This window comes from Cydia pomonella, chromosome 9, assembly GCF_033807575.1.
Source record: "Cydia pomonella isolate Wapato2018A chromosome 9, ilCydPomo1, whole genome shotgun sequence".
Classification (NCBI taxonomy): domain Eukaryota; kingdom Metazoa; phylum Arthropoda; class Insecta; order Lepidoptera; family Tortricidae; genus Cydia; species Cydia pomonella.
The window spans coordinates 16,598,971-16,616,489 of record NC_084711.1 but is presented as its reverse complement, the minus strand read 5'-3'; the positions used below and the strand labels follow the sequence as shown (position 1 = coordinate 16,616,489).

At 34.6% G+C, this 17,519-nt stretch overlaps 2 protein-coding genes across 2 annotated transcripts in view; both read left to right on the top strand.

Moving 5' to 3' along the window:
* Nucleotides 1-5,591: 5,591 nt before the first annotated feature.
* On the top strand, nucleotides 5,592-9,238 carry LOC133521512 (odorant receptor Or2-like). Its single transcript, XM_061856516.1, has 2 exons — nucleotides 5,592-6,609; nucleotides 7,836-9,238. Exons 1-2 carry the CDS (start codon nucleotides 5,635-5,637, stop codon nucleotides 8,043-8,045), a joined length of 1,185 nt encoding a protein of 394 aa, XP_061712500.1. The 5' UTR covers nucleotides 5,592-5,634; the 3' UTR covers nucleotides 8,046-9,238.
* Nucleotides 9,239-10,341: 1,103 nt separating this feature from the next.
* Nucleotides 10,342-17,519, top strand: part of LOC133521510 (uncharacterized) — a 71,028-nt gene continuing 63,850 nt past the window's right edge. The window contains exon 1 of the mRNA XM_061856514.1: nucleotides 10,342-10,664. Within this exon, the coding sequence (XP_061712498.1) occupies nucleotides 10,568-10,664 (97 nt within the window). The 5' untranslated portion in view covers nucleotides 10,342-10,567. The remainder of the gene's footprint in view (nucleotides 10,665-17,519) is intronic.

The window sequence follows — 17,519 nt, the reverse complement described above, 5'->3', positions numbered from 1 at the left end:
ATATGGATAACTGAGGCCTTCGATTAAACAATAAGCCAAATTGATTTTCCTACTTATAGACTAGCCTCCCACGGAATAAATAGGCACCTACTTCGTATGTAACTTAATTGATTACCCGGCATAGCTTGCTTAATTAATAGTAATGATAGTTTTTGACTCGAAAATGCATTACGTGGGTTTGGTTTCGTAGTTGGGTCCGGTACTCATGAAATAGTGACTGGGCCAAGGTTTTTTGTAAATTTTTGAATATTTGCCTAGAGATCGATTTTTTTCCTTTTTAACAGTTAATCTGTAACTAATTAGGAGCTTATTAAGGTAAATAATATTATCGAGGTTGTAAAACTTGTAAAACTGTAGCGACGTACTTAGTATACTAAATGCCTTGCTACAATCGTTAATAAAACCAATTCATACGTCATTCTTAAATCATACGTGCATGGTAATCAAGTCATTTTATGCGATTTTTACGTTCTAAACTAGACCTTTTATCCGCAGTCTACGAGTAACCCTTAGTTTCGCCATGTCCGTCTGTCTGTCCATCCGCGGCTTTGCTCGGTGGTCGTTAGTGTTAGAAAGTTGCAATTTAGCATGAATATATAAACCATTCAAATCCACCATGTGGTAAAATGAAAACCAGAAATAAAAAAATTACAGTACCTTCCCTACACGTAAAGTGGGGTGAATTTTTATTCGCTTCAACCCTATAGTGTGGGGTGCCATCGGTATCGTCGGATAGGTCTTTCAAAACGAATACGGATCTTACTTGCTTGCTTCAATTATTGTTTGTTTGATAACGTGAATATTTTCAGAAATAATCGCTGCAAACTACCTTGCGAACCATAATAGGTTCAAATGTATGAAATCGTGAATGTCAAGCTTAGTTTAAAATACTAATAAAAACTATAGCGGATTTGATCGGTTAAGCCGTTTTTGAGTTATTGTAAAACGACATTATTATTAGTACAAAGACGTACAAAGCGCCACAAAGATACTTACTACCTTTTCCACTAACTCCACGTGATGCTAACTAATACTTAGCCCCGCAAAGGCAGCCTATTATGATGGATGAGTAACTAGGGAATCCTACACTGAGCATAGCCCGATATGCTCGAGGCTGGTTTAAGACGTCAAGAATCTGGCAGAAAAAGTGTATTCCCAAAAATATATTCTTGTTACAGTTAATTATTCATCTCGCATTCTAATACTTAGTTGTTGAATATTAAAAATAATTATTTGACACATGACAAGAAAAATATTATGTTTAACTAAATAATCTAGAGGATTAACTTGACGACCTAGGGTAGGGTCACTACCTACTAGGCCAGACATGTAGTCATGACCTCCTATGCAGCCGATGGTTCCGGGTTCAAATCCTGGTAAGGGCATCTATTTGTGTGATGAGCACGATTATTTGCTTCTGAGTCACGAGTTTTTTTTATATTTTTAAATATTTATATAATATATATGTCGTTGTCGAAGTACCCACAACACAATCTTCATTGAGCTTACTGTGTGGGACTTAGTCAATTTGTGTACTAACGTCCTATAATATTTATTTATATATTTTTTATAGCTTTAAAGCAACTACTGGCAGTCCTTGGAAATTAAAATCATTCAGCAATTATGTTCTAATTTTCCTGCTACAATTATAACAAGTTCTCTAGTGGGGCGTGGCGCAATGATAACGCAACATCACGCCTGAAGGCCTGCTGATCGACAGGGTTCTATCATAACTGAAAACTTCTTATAAATATCTATTACGTACATTGTAACTCTGATCCAATTAAATTGGTTACCTATATAATTGCAATCGGTATTTAAAATGTTGAGAACGTTAATAACAGCCAAAAAACTGACTTTTAAAGCCGACTCAAAAAAGATATGAACTTATCTTTAACCTTTATTTGGCCTTTTATTTAGCTTAAGTTTATTCACTACGTTGTTGTACTAAAACAAGTTCTGACGATGAATGAACAGTACTGCAAATCTGCGTAGTAATTGCATCAGCTAGAAAATTCATTCATTAGAACTTCACTTCCAAGTAAGCATAAAGTCGTCAATGAAATTGAGAAACATAGGTACCTTCCGGAAGAAGGGGCCAGTTTTTACGGTCTCTTTTTCATCTGATTTATATAAAAATTAGCGAATGTCCACGGCTGGACATTACTTTCATTGAGTTAATAGCGTTCCACCTTTTGTAATCTACTTGAGTTTTAATATGAATTATTATTTATTAACCACATGTGAAGAACTTAAATTCCAATCCAGTTATAATTCCATATTATTTAGTCTTACTTTCTCTTCAAAAATCTTTGCTATCTACTTAAAAATATCTTGACACCATATTCCAATAGGGCCCTAGAGGCATTATTTAGCATTAGCAGTTCACATAGCACTCAAAACCATATTTATGAAATATGTCGTATAATACTGATTTATGTAAAGACACCCCTATTTGAGAGGCAAAAGGCGTTCGCACTTCCCCTGGTTACCCAACACCGCCGGATCACCGCGCACGCTACGTTGCGTGCGTACGCGCCGCTATTCCTCAAATTATCGCTAATCGCACGTTATGACATTCGATGCAACACGTATTATTGAATCTGCATGGAGTAATATGTAACGGAGAAATGTAACGCAATTTGCATTCAACTTTGTATTAAAGTGAGTAGTTTATTTGGGCACAAACGGTACAACAATTCTTACAAATAGTAATATTAATTAATACACTATAAAACTTAAAACCTAAATCTAAAAATAAATAAATAATGACCAAATATAGGGGTCTCGGCGCCGAATACAATTTCATACCTTTTGGCGTCGAGACCCTTGGCCCGTGGGGTCCAAGTGCCCTTAAGCTCTTTAATGACCTTTCAAAAATGTTTGCAGAGGTCACCGGCGACCGCAGAGCTGGCAGCTTCCTCGCTCAAAGAATTAGTCTTGCAATACAGCGAGGAAATGCTGCCAGTATCTAAGGCACCATGCCGCCGGGGGATATTTTTTAGTATTTTATTTTAAGTTTAGTATTATTTACTTTGTATTTACATATATATTAAATACTAGCTATACAGAGAACTAGCTGTTGCCCGCCATTTCGTTCGCGTTGAATTTTAAATATCTAGTAACTCTCAAACCTTTTCAAGATAGTATGTATACTTAAAAATATGTGATTACTAGACGAATTGAAATAATTTGCTACAGAGAACCCCATTTCTTAAATAGATTTTATATAGGTTTAACTTTGTTTAAGTTTTGCTTTAAAACGTGTAAACTTTAGTAAATTTGTTTTGAATACAACCACATGTAAAGTTTGATACGAGTATGTTATAGATGAGATAGGTGTAGATATGTAGCTTCAATTGAAAATAGTGGGCAAAGTACTTAACTGAAATAATTATCTATCTTTATCTATTGCAGCATTAAGTTTGCCCGTTTAATTTCTGATATAATTATGCCTATTCAAATCTTCCCAAAACTTTCTGTCACTCGCCACTTGTAACTACTTGTCGCCTTAAGTCATTCACCCATCTTTCTGGTGGGCGACCCCTAACCCCTCTGATCTTCCCTGGGCCTTTACTCTAAGGTTTTCCTTGTCCATTGTTCATCCATATGTGCGACATGCCCTGACCATCTCTATTTTCTGGTCCAGTAGCGTAATGCCAAGCGGGGCTCTGTTTCCATGGCTCTTTGCGCGACTTATAGTTTTTCAATTAAATTATACACAATAGTATATTTTTCATTCGATTTTCCAGTTTTATAAAACTTTACGTAAAAATAAGCCGGTTTTCATATATTATATTGTACTTGCAATATTATTTAAGTAAAGAATATAGTTAATTTTGAATGAATGCAGAAGAATACCGAAACAAAATTCCAATATGATTAATCTGAAGTTAAAGTTTTTCCTTAATTATTCATGTTCTCATTGACTGCTATTATATTGCACATATTATGTAGCGACATAATTCATTAATAACGCTAACAGAATATGTAAGTATAAAATGTATATAACTACCTACCTATATAAAAGTAAATTACCCACTTGCCTACCTCACAGGGTGTAAGCAATGGTTTGCGAAATTGAACGGGATGCTACTGAAGCCGATTAGGGTGTGGCAACTACCTACTAACTACAGGTTTTTAAGTTATGTTCCGTTAGGCCTAGTGAGTAACTCGGTTAGTATTTTTTGACATAAATTAGGAAAGTATGGCAAATGTAATTGATACGATTTGTGCCTAATTTTTTTTATTCGAGTAACTGCTAGACCGTCACTATTTCTGTTTTTTTTCGGTTCTTATGCTTATCTATGAATCACAGCGTACCTATATGCAACTCATGTTACAGTATTCCACGTCTTTTGCTACCTATTTACTTTATGCAAAATAAATAATTTTAATCCTTTCCAAAAACAAAATTAGTAACTTATAAACGGACTAGTCAATTATCTAAAAAAGAGCTTTGTTACCTATTTCGGATGGATTTTCTTTGGTAGGTACTCATTTAAAACCAGTTTCAAAGCTACTAAACCTGTTATCCCAATATATGTATATATTAAGACTCCTCAGAGAACTGGATTAATAATAAAAATAATAAATAAAAGAATTTTATTTCGGATATAAATCCATAGTTATTAGTTACATAAAAAAAAGTTTTTGGAACAAATGCCAAACATAAATATGTTGATCAAAATCAAATTTTTCAACAACACGTTTTAGGTTCAATCTTTCGCAACATCATTGTGTTTATCTTTTTAATTGCAAATTAATGACAGAAATAAACCGTTGTCAGTTTCATTACGTTTCACAACATTCCTCTTAATTCGCCGCTAAAAACTGGTGCAGTTGTATAATGATTTTAAGGGTCGTGTGGCGTAAAACTGCCTCGACAACATTCACTTGTTCGTGCAGTTCACACAGTGTTATCATTAAGATATTTATTACGCACTCATTGACATTGGACTGTCGTTGATCTGGAGTTGCGTCAGTGCAGGGCTTTCTATGCTTCGGACATGCAGGTAGTTACGTCAGGAGCCATCTTTAATCCATCAACCGTGTGAGTAATCTGACAAGTGTGATTTGAATTGGCACCATCAAAGTTTGTACCTTTTGATTGCGAATCACCGAACGGGTAAAAATGCCTGCATTATTTCATAAAATAATCGTTTATAATGACTTATATAAGCTTTTTCTTAGGACATTTACGTGTAACGAAAGTGAATAGTCAAAATAGGTAATAAAAACGACAGTAAAACAAATAAAACTATCTATATAAACAAATAGACAATAAAAATTCCTTTTCACTTTAAAATTCAAAGCTGTTTTTTATTTTTTTAATTCATTGTATGAATGTAAAATTAGTACTTACCCACAATTGATACGAAACTATTGAAAGAATTTATAACAGTAGGGTACAATAAGCAAAATATAAATTACCAGCTAATCATACAGTGCAAGAAATTGGTAGATGACTGGTTATGAGGCAGTGTTATAAGGTCAGTAACTAAGTGGCAGGCAATTCCTTACCAATTTATTACATATCAACCCTCTTTAAGTACTAGGCTGGAGGAGCTTATTTCAGAATATCTTGGTATATAGGTTAGGCTTGGTAATAGAAAACACGTACCTAATACAAAAATGAATCAATCAAATTGTCTAAAATATAAATCGTTTAATGAAACATTCAAGTTTTGCTCTTTCGCGCTCGCTTTAGGCCTAATATATCCGAATCGAAAAAATGTGTGTCTAAGATCAACCATTTTCTTCTTTGTACTGCTGTTTAATTTTGGTACTTTGTTTTGGTTCATATGGTACACTGTCAAATGTTTATGGGAACTAGACATTTATAACTCGACGAGGAATATCACGGTTGGAGTTATCATCCTGCTTTTTGTTTTTAAGACCATTTACGTAAATTTGAAAACGGACATGTTTGCATCTTTGTTAGAGCAAATAACTAAAGATTTATTAAAAGGAAACAACATGGATGAGGACTATCAAGAGATTTACGACTACTACATAAAACAAGGCCTATTTGGTCAGAAGTGTTACGTATGGATTCCCTTAATTTTAACATCAATATTTCCTACATACGCTGGTATAAGCATGACTTACGGAAGCTTGAGATCTGATGATTTCAAAAAAGTTATGTTACACGAAATGGATTTGAAATATATTGAAGATAAGCAATACGACTTTCCATATTTCGAATTAGTATTTGCATACTATTTTTTGGGTATATATATTCTGATTCCAAATTTTGCGGGATTTGATGGATCCTTCTGTATTGCGACTAGTCATCTGCGTATGAAAATAAAGCTTATGACACATGGCGTCCAAAGAGCCTTTGCAGATTCGAAAGACATTTTAGAGTTGAAAGCCAGATTAAAGACTTGTGTTAAAGATCATCAAGAAGCGCTCGAGTTTTATACCTTAATTCAGAGACTGTACGGAGGCTGGTTATTCGCTGTATTTCTGCTGACTTCGTTTCTGATCTCTTGCAACCTGTATCAGATATATCTTACTGGCATTGACCCCAGGTACACAATGTTCGCTGCCACTGGCGTATTTCACATGTATACCCCATGCTACTTCGCTAGCTGTTTGATTGAGGTAATTTATATCAAATTTAACATATACCTACAACTGCAGAATATTCTAACTAATTATTAAAATAAATGCATTGCCATAGCCCGGTTTTAAGGGGCAAATACATACTAGTACTAGTGTTTCAATAACTATCGATTCAAATGTTATCGATGTCGATAGCAATTACATTTTTTAATAATTATTACAAATGGAGATCTTTCTGAAATAAACAATATCAATTAAGAGTATTAGTTCCCATATGATTTATTTGAACACCTCATATCAATAAGTGGCGCCATCTCACCGGCATAAGCTAGAGGTTGTGGCGCCATCGCTCGAAACGATGCCGCCATACCTTTGGCCTTTGATCTATTAGATGGCGCCACTTTTTGATATTTAACAAATTTAACACATATCAGTGAAAGAATAAGGATCAAAGTCAAAAGGCGTTCTAAAAGTTTTAATCATGTGTCGAAAGATAGCAGTAAATTTACTGTGGCTACAAAGTTTTCTTTGACAATCCACCTATATTTCAAATTCTCTTTGGTTTTAGCTGTCCCCGACCCGACCCGTCAAACCGTAGTAGGTATGTACAGTAGGGTTCAAAAGTGAACCTGATGGTACATTACTTGGACTAGTGAATTCCAAAAAAAAACTGTCAAATCGACAACGAAGCGTAAAATTCGAAATACATCAGGGGCGAATCGATATACCACTAGTTTTGTAAATATTGATTTCAATAATTTATCGAAGGGTCGCACTATATTTAAATACCCCTGCATACTTGAATACTTTTTACTACACTCTTGGTTAGCATCGGTTAGCTTCACTGCAAATATTTGTATACTTACTTCCTTAATTTCGGTGACTGATGATGTTGAACACATCGAGTTAATGTAACCAACATTAAATCATCATCATCATCATTTTCGCCTTCAGTCGCCTACTGCTGAGTATAGACCTCTCTTCGTTTACGTCACTTATTGTCTCGCAATTTTCCGAATGTCCCACCCACCCAACAGGCCAACGAACCAGGCGCTTCTTTCATCCGAAATTGGTCAACATTTTGGTCCACCTACCATCACTATGGCAACATGTCCCGCCCAATTCCATTTCACCTTGGTAATGACATGTTTTTCTTGTGATGATGGTTCATTAAATAGCTTTCGAGAAGTACTTTGATAGATATGCAAAGAAGCAGTAGGTACAGTTGAGAAGTACATATTTTTTGACAGTAACTTGTTTTTCAGTTAGGAGAACAGACATGCACAGACATATATTGTGCTAAATGGGAGAGCTGGGCGGACCCAACCGTCACCAAGTTCCTGATATTCATCATGGCTCGAGCACAGAAGAGGCTGCTGTTAAATGGCTTGGGCATAGTATTTTTCAACATGGAAAGCTTTGTGTCGTTAATGCAGACATCTTATTCTTTCTTTACATTAATCACTAATAAATAGATACTTTGTTGATAAAACCTACCTTACCTACCCGTAGCAATTATACCCGTAGTTCGATAATACAGAATTTATATGTAGTAGCACCTGGAGAAGTCAAACCTAAAACCGGCTGAACGAAAAGTGGCATACAAATAGTTTCCAACCTAGAAAAAGACAGGATATATTTATCTCGGAATTCATTTGTAATATGGGTTGTAATATAGAAGAAAAGTACTAAAGGGAGGAGCTAGGGGGCAGTTTAACGTTATTTGGTACATCATAAACACGTGCATAAGTCTCATAGTGAAAGTCTAACCATTCTTCTTCATGGAATTTGACTAAATCAGACATTTGCACTTGCAATCAGTAACAAACGCTTGCTCGTAAAAATATAGTTAAAGTTACGTAGTTCCATTTTATGACTTAATACTCCAATAGTTTCACTGTAGTTAATAGAGAATAATAAGTTTAATAGACAATTCAATAGAACATAGGATTTTAATTGCATACACTAATAATAAAACTGCAACGATAGTATTAATACAGGTTGATTCAGGAGACAATGATCAATCCTGCGGATTCAGTAAATTATAAGCAAATATTTCATACCAGTATTAGTGAGATTAACGTTTTTATTTCTTGTGAACAAAAAAAGTTCTAATTTATTTACGTCATGCATGGACACACTAGAATTATAATGGTTTTGTCAAATACCGATACTCTTTGCTTTATCCATGACAAGTGTCAAATTCAATGTCATGAGTCAGTAGGGCTAAGATGGTTGGCTCTTTATCATTTGTCACCATCGTATAGGTATCACTCAAGTGTGACAATTTTTTTTCTTCAAAAACAGTGTGCTGCCATATTGTTTAAAGAGATTTAATTTTTATTAATTAGGTGTTGTGGTGTGACCATGATTTGAGATAAGTGCATTTGGCCTTACCAATAATGGTTAAAACGGGATATATTTATTTACGACCGGTTTGGCCTAGTGGGTAGTGGCCCTGCCTATTAAGCCGATGGTCCCGGGTCAAGTCCTGGTAAGGGCATTTATTTGTGTGATAAACACAGATATTTGTTCCTGAGTCATGGGTGTTTTCTATGTATTTAAGAGTTTATAAATATCTATATATAATATATCGTTGTCTAAGTACCTAAAAGCCTTAATGAGCTTTCTGTGGGACTTTCTCAATTTGTGTAATAAAGACTCATAATATTTATTATTTAAATACAAGTTTAATTGTCTAAGTGAGTTTAACTTATGGTACCTATAATAAAATTACATACATTCTAATTGGTTCTAAGACAACCAAATATTGTACACCTTTTTAAGGTAGGAAATGGCGAACATGAACTATTGAATTGAATATTACATAAGATGTAAACCAACAACATAAAGGTGTGATTGTTTCACTTAACCACGATGGTGAACGATCCATTGACATTCACTGAGTGTGTAGTGTTGGTCCTGCTCACGTCTCATGAATCACCCTGTATATTTCTTTATCACGATATGAAACCGGCAACGCGATTAGCATAAAGTCTACAGTAAGTACCTAATCCAAGGAACTGGTAGTCTAATTTTACTTAATTGACATTTATCGTAATTATTCAAACTACCTTTTACTCTTACACATAGTTGCATTAAAAGCTCTAATTACTTCGTGCACGCGTTTAACTAGTAAATTTTGTATCACAGTAGGTATCCACATGCACAAATTGCATTTTATTCAGGAAAAAATGAAAGCACGTGATGTAATTAGGTCATAGATATCATGCGTATTTAAATGTATATAGTATTTAATTTGTCGAGTTAATAAAATACATAGTTGTGACACTTGTTTATTGTGTGAATTTACCAACTTATTATTTCCCATTACCCCAATCAGAAGTGTTTTCCATGATTTTACTGGAATTTCTGTTTATTAATGACCTGTACTTCCCTACAAATTATAGTTCGTGTGATCCATGATGACGCGCAGATTTGTCAAATCTAATCTTTAATAATATGACAATACAAGTCAAGGCACACGTCTTCGTGAATGACACACATTAATAGGATATTAATGCCCAGCTTGTTAATAATAGCGTTAATAGCGGACGCGATCATTCATTCATAAGCCGCGTCTGGATCATGTGATCGCGCCAAAAACCGGAGCACAACATCAGACTTAGTGCAGGCCAGCTATTGCACTCCGTCGATAGCAAAAGTGTCTGTCGACCCTGGTCCCCCCCCCCCCTCGAGTAGAGGGGGTTCCCAACTCCCTTCACCTTCGGCGCGCGCGCACCAATGACCGCCCGCCCCGAGCCGGCGAAAGGTTTTATATACAAGTGGAATTCGCACTGCCAAATTGCTATAAGTCAAAATATAGGGTAGTCGGGCGGTTCACTCGTTCGACGTGCTCTACCCTGTGTGCGTCGATCGTGTTTTTTTTATTTGTGCACACGATTTTTGGATTTACCGCGACTCTCTGTGCCAGGCAAATGCTACGTGCAGTGCCGCAGTAATTCAGTGATATTTTCTAGGACTTTGTGTGGTTATCATGGGGTGCAGTGCAAGATACTGTTTACTGACTGTGGCCTTGTGGCTAGTGCTGGAACATGCAGCGGGTGTGAGAGTGGTGCCCAAGCGGAAGAAAGGTAATTAATCAAACACATGATAGTTACAGTTATCAAAAGTATAATGCTTATTCATTTGTTAGCACGTTCTGCTCTGAAAATCATTTGTTACTAACTTTACACAGCTCCAAGTGAACAGTCATCCGTCAACCTAATTTTAAATAAAATAGCTTCTATGAGTTGTCAAAAAGGTATGCTTTGCTAGAACCCTAAATGTAAAGATACCTATTTAAGTCAATATGATTAAAATATTTTTAGTACAATTTTTAATACCACGCTGTTCAAGATTAACCTATATATGTAAAATATAGGTATATTATAGAATGTTTTATATTTGTTTTATGCTACGTCATGATAACGTAAATAACGTCTACCCTAACTAATCAACACTATTTATAAAACATTAACTAAAACTTATAACATTAAACGTCATTTAAATTGATATATATTATAAAATTTTAAACATAAACTTAACCACAAAGTTTTTATTTATAACGGTAACTGTAATCCTCACCGCACAGCGCCTAATTTGTTGATTTTAGACCATGATGAACATTACCATCCACCGTTAGATGACATTTAAGCAAAACGTTAACATGACTGAGCGCAGTGTTTAGCTTCAAGTGAAATTTGTCGAAACAAACCTGTTACTACACCGTTACGTACAATATAATCTTAATGAATTTATGCAAAAGAAATGTCTATCAGTTTTATACAAAATAAGGGCACGAAAGCAGTACGCTTCAGTCACGATTGTGCAGACAAAAGTGCCGACATTACGGACCCGGAGTTACGCATTGAATACACATCAAAATTGCACGAAAATCGTGCCTTGATCTATGGAATTAAGTCCAAGAAACGATAACAGTGAAATAAAACGAGCCGCCTGTCCGTAAATAGCCCTGTTCTACTATCCACCGTATTAGGTGATTATGTTGCTTACTAGAGTAGTTTTCGCGCCTTATTTCGCGTCACTTAACTCTATGAAAATACGTGCATATATATGCGTGCGCTTAAGCACTTGAGAAATGTCGCAATTTAATCTAAGTCAAGTTTCATAGTTCCCAGACATCCTGTCTGACATCTAGACAAGATTTTTTTTTTCTTTATCTAGTTCATAAAAAAAAATGTGTACCGGACGCACATTTTATATACTTATTAAATTCTAATTACTACTCCATAAAATTTCTTTTTTTTTATCTTTCATTGGTTCATTAGTTGGATTCCTCTATTGGTGTCAAGAAATGTTATACTTACGTCTAGTAAGATAATAATTTGTTTTTAACGTAGTAATATAATAGCGGTAAAAACTAAATTTAAATTTAATACCAAACTATTTCGCAATTTTAAAAGCAGTTACCTGTCGTGATATTGAGTTCATGAAACTTGCAATGTTTTATAAATTAGTGTTCTGAACACGTTTTCTTTGAAATTCATTAACGACTTAATCAGCAAAATGAGAGAATTTAATGCGTACATTATGACCGGTAGCTTAAAAGGCAGTACAAGTGGATTCCTTTCGATATAATAAGCGGTTTGCGGGCGACATCCGGACGGCGTCTAATCGTCGACCGGTCTGATGAAAAGTGAAGCCGAAGCGAGAGTCCGACCGGTCCCGGGCAACGCTCGCGTGCCTGGGTTTCCCGACACGTTTTCCAAATAATTAGTCTCAATTGCATCTTCTCGTAATACTTAGAAAATGGAAAATTGTCTCGAAATGCTGTATACGTGTGCACAGATCGATTCCAACGCAAACATCTATGCACGAATCCTGGTTGCGGTTTCTCTGCTCGGATGCCGTTATGATGTAACGCTCTAAAATTGATTTTATTTCCATTTATTTTTAGTGAAAGTGAAAAACGTGATTTTAGCCACGTGTCTTTAAAGTTATTACTGCAAGCACAGTTACTGTAATTAAAATAGTCAAGCGTATCAAGGTCAATTTCCGGAAAAGCGATGTACCTAAGCATAAAACTACTATATTAGCAGTGTTATCTTTCAACAAATTATGTTCACTAAATGTAATTTAGAGTGTAATTTATTTGCCATGGAACTGTTCATTTCACGACCTGTTAATTATGAACTTAACGGTACATCATTATAAAAAGATACGCCTAAACTAAATGTTAAAATTATGCTAATAGATATAACTAATGGTGAGTAGTTTGGAACTTGATAAGTAGGTATAGTTCGCTTATATTATACATACCTACTTACACATAATCGCACTAACACTACTAATTATTATTTCACTTCTAAATAAAGATCAAATTTAACGCAAAATACACTTTTTGAGTCAAGTAATTTTGAACTTGACTCGGTTATAGTCCGCTAATGTAAAAGAAATACACATAATCCCACTAACACGTACACATAATTATATCTCATGTCTACATTAAGATCTAATTTATCGTAAAATGAGCTTTTAGAGTCAAGAAGTATTTTATTAAGGTATGCAAATTATTTAGGATTGTAGGTAATCAATTGTATGACTTCTCGTTTTCTTCCGTTTTAAACAACATTTACGTTGTGGATTACATAAAATACGAGTATATTAGGTACCCAATTTCCGAGGTTTTTATGGCTCTAGCCTTGGCTGTCTACCTATTTGTTTTGAACTAAGTAACAGTGTTCTTTTTATAATTTACTTAAGTAAAGAACTGTGGCCAGTGGGTGGTAAACTCTTAATTAGTACTAATCGACATTGCCACTAAAGCGAAGCCCTAGAAAAAGTAAATCCGCAGTTTAGCCACTGCTTACCGTTAATTTTATCTTTAATTAGGTGCATTACACCGTATTTAGCCAGATCCTGGCCTACTGGCGTATGTAATCCAGTTTTTTACTATGATTATACGATTGCGTATATACTTTTTTAACGAACGTACTGTTTTTATGAACGGTTTTTATTCACACAATTACCTAGCTGGACGCCTTACTAGGTCACCACTGTCACCAGTAATACGGAAGTGGATGGTTTCTTATATGTTATTTACAGTTATGACAATTTACAGTACACATGGCGCTACTTCACCGCACTAGTGCAATAATTAGCACATTACGTAACTATGTCGGAAATTTAAAGGGCCATATGTACTGTAAAACGTTGTACGATACATGTGCGAATAGGTAATTCGCAACTCGTGTCGATTTAAAACACTCCCTTCGGTCGTGTTTTAATTTATTGCCACTCGTTTAGAATTTCCTATTTTTCGCACTTGTATCGTAATGTACTATTTTAGACGCCATGTACAGCAATACTATTTGTTTGGCACCTTTTCATACAAGATCCTATGCGGGAGGGACCCTTTTCTCTGCAACTGGCTAAGTAACAGTCTGGAAGTAGAAGTAGTTTGTAAACAGTATAGAAGACATAATACTGGTAAAGATACAAAGGCAAATAAGGAAACTTTTAGAATAAAGTCTGAGGGGTACGAGTATTAAGAAATAAACCTTCAAACCTTCAAGAAAAGAGCGTACTCATATCTTAAGAGCCGGCAATATACTTACAACCCCTCTGGCGTAGCGGATGTCCACGGGCCAAGGTAATCGCTTGCTATCGAACGATTCATCCACTCGTTCGCCTCCTATATCATGAAAACAATTACAAATTGTTAAATACAATGAATAAATAATAATAAATAAATAAATATTATAGGACATTTTACACATTATAATACACGGCTGCTGCGTCGTCAGTTCTCTTGTTTTTAATCCTCAACATACATAAACGCAGAGCTAAAAATAATAATATTGAATATTATTGTCTTAAAATACTTCCTGCTTGGTACTATTTTTTTCGAATACCTACTGAAATCCACTATTTACGTATTCTATATTTACGCTCGAATCACGCTTGAAACTAGAAGATTGAGCTTTCATTCATTAACCATAAATAAATAAAATAAAATGAAATAAAAACATTACACAATTTACAAAGATACTTTTTTGCACGAATAATATTTAGAATACAATAATTTTACCCCTTTATAATTTCAGATCACGCAAAATAATTCAAATCCTGAACGTAACGTTCACACTAACTCTTAGAATTTGCTCTTGATATTCATATCACAGAAATCAGCTTGGCCGTTTGTACCTGTCATACATAATTCATACTAATAGCCAGCATAAGTAGCTGAGGTGCAAGAACAACTGTTCGGCTTATATGTAAATAGATTATCGATTCATATCACTCGCGTGTTCCCGTGGCGTAAGAAGTTCCTAATGTACAGTAAGTTCATGATCTTTTCTCACTCTCACTGAGCGTAAGCGTAAACGAGATGGATATCGTGTGTTTCTATTTTTTTTTTAAATACGTTTAATTAAAATAAAAAGTAATCAATAAGTTCCCTCAAACATGATATTGCCGATTTTTAAAAACAATTTTCATATTTTTAGCTTTTTCGCATATTTTTTTAAAAATTTGAAAAGTGCGTTTTTGACCTGTCGTCGTGATTATTATCTATCGAGCGAATACAATAAATCAGAATTCGAATCGATAGAGTCCCTTGAGAAAGGCTTCATGATTGTTATTAAATTTTTTGGCAGCCGTATTGTTATATAAAAAAGCGCTAGGACTTTCCAAAAACTCCACTCTTGTTCTCTGAACCTACTGCAATGTGGCCCGAAAATACGTTGACCTATTCTTTAGGAATAATTGTCTTAGTTACACGCCTTTTATAAAATAAAAATAAAAACTATAATCATTAAACTAAAACAAAACGTATTATCTTTAATAGTACATTTCGATGCTAGTGCGGAAAGTATGTCATTACTTCACGAGTACCGAGATATCTTGCCACGAGCCGTAGGCGAGTGACAAGACTCGGGACGAGTGAAGAATGACATTTCCGCACGTGTGTCGAACGACGTTTTTTAATACAATTGCGAAAAAATAAGAAGAACAACAAGTACTTTTATATGCATATTCTATAAGACAGAAACAATTGTAAATATAAAATATTATACTATTATTACATAAGTATCATTATTTACGATTATTTGTGTATCGTATATTTAAATTGTATAAAAACAATATCGAATGTTGCCTTTGGAAACTTAAAATATTCTTGCAGTAAGAAAAACGCGTCTGCTTTGACAGGCGTTTCGGCAGCTATTCCGTTCCAATCAGACAACTTATTAAGAACGGTTTTTCAATATTAAAAAATAAACGTGTTATAATGATGAAGAGGTAAGTAATAAGATATGAAATATGCTTATATTTATTATTTTTACATTAACAGTAGGTTTTTATGTTGATTATGACTTTTAAAGGAAACTAACATTAACACTCATCAATAAGTAGTCATGAATTGGAACAAGTGGAAAAGTAAAAAGCACTAGTTCGCGAAATGCAACTTTCCGCACGCTAAACAGCTACGTAAAGTAGCACTTTTTGAGCAACTGTATTAAAAAATATTATTCTTTAACTTTGTTACACAAACGAAAACGTAACCTAAATTTATCAACAATAGGTATACCGCAGTAAAAATGTTTGCCAACGGGTTTTTGGACTACGCTGTAAACAACACAATTTTATGTAGTAGTCCATATACTTAATCCTAATTCTTTTCGACATTTCAGTGTAGCTAGAATACTTAACCTTGCACTTACCTAATTAGCCATTTAACAAACTAGTTATTTGTAGCTTTAAATGGGTTTACTTTAATTTTATAAACCTATTTACAGATACAAATTCCGTACAAGTACGGTAACTGATTATACGAATAATAACGAGGATAAAACAAATACGAACAAAATTATACAAATGGCCAAATAATGAACTTATTTTTTTTTTTACTGTTGATTGAAATATCAAGGACCATAATTAAAGCAATAATTTATTTAGCAATTGGAATTAACAATGTGAAGTGGAGTAGGAGGAGGAGGAGGGGCAATGCGGCCAGCCTTCTGAGCAATCCACCGAGCGACTTCGACTTAGGCCAAATTGTTTTATTTATAAGTTTTTAAATTAAGTGTATTTTTGTTGTGTTGATTTCTTCTTTGTTGTGTCAATCAAATTTCCTTTCATTTAAAAAAGCAATGTGAATTAAATTATTAAACTCATTTATAAAGTTAGTCGAACTAACAAAAACTCGTTTATATTTTCAGGAAGCTATTGCTACATCACTTTACGTTGATGATGTCCATCAGCTACTGGTATGCGCTATACATATTGCCTGTATGCTGCCAAATCACACGACCTTGCAAATCCTAATTGTTTTTTCATGTATCTTTGAAACAAGTGATTGCCTAAGTACTTACATGCAGCATGGTAAATTAGGTTTAAAGTTCAGAACTTATACTAAAGGAGTAAGGTTCAAATTTAAATTTGTGTATACTTGACCGTACGCAAGCGAAATTAGCTAGAGGTCTTGACAAAGCTCCCGGTCATTAACCCAAAATACAACATTACAAGTCTTGCAACTTTTTTACGACCAACGAAATGACCTCTAAGTATCTCGCTACGCATTATTAGTGCATAATGTGCGTCGATTTTCCGTTCTTATTGCAAATTTCGATTTGAAATCCTCAATGGCGGTTACAACTACGCAGAAAAATTGACCGAGTTTGTGCGCACTTGCGGTTTTAGTAACGTCTGGCTGTATTAACATCTAACGGCAAAGGAAATGTATCTATTACACACGTGTAATACTTTGGTATTTCTGTTCATTACATATACAAGCGTATATAAGACAGACCACAACCGATAAGTTTGATGTATTATTTAGAAAATATGAGTGCGAAAAGAATTCTGTCTATCGTTATGTCTTCAGGCTTAGACCGCTGAACTGATTTAGATGATATATGATATGGATATATTTGGAGGCCCAGGAAGGACTAAACATATTTTGCATCAATCATCATCAACATCAT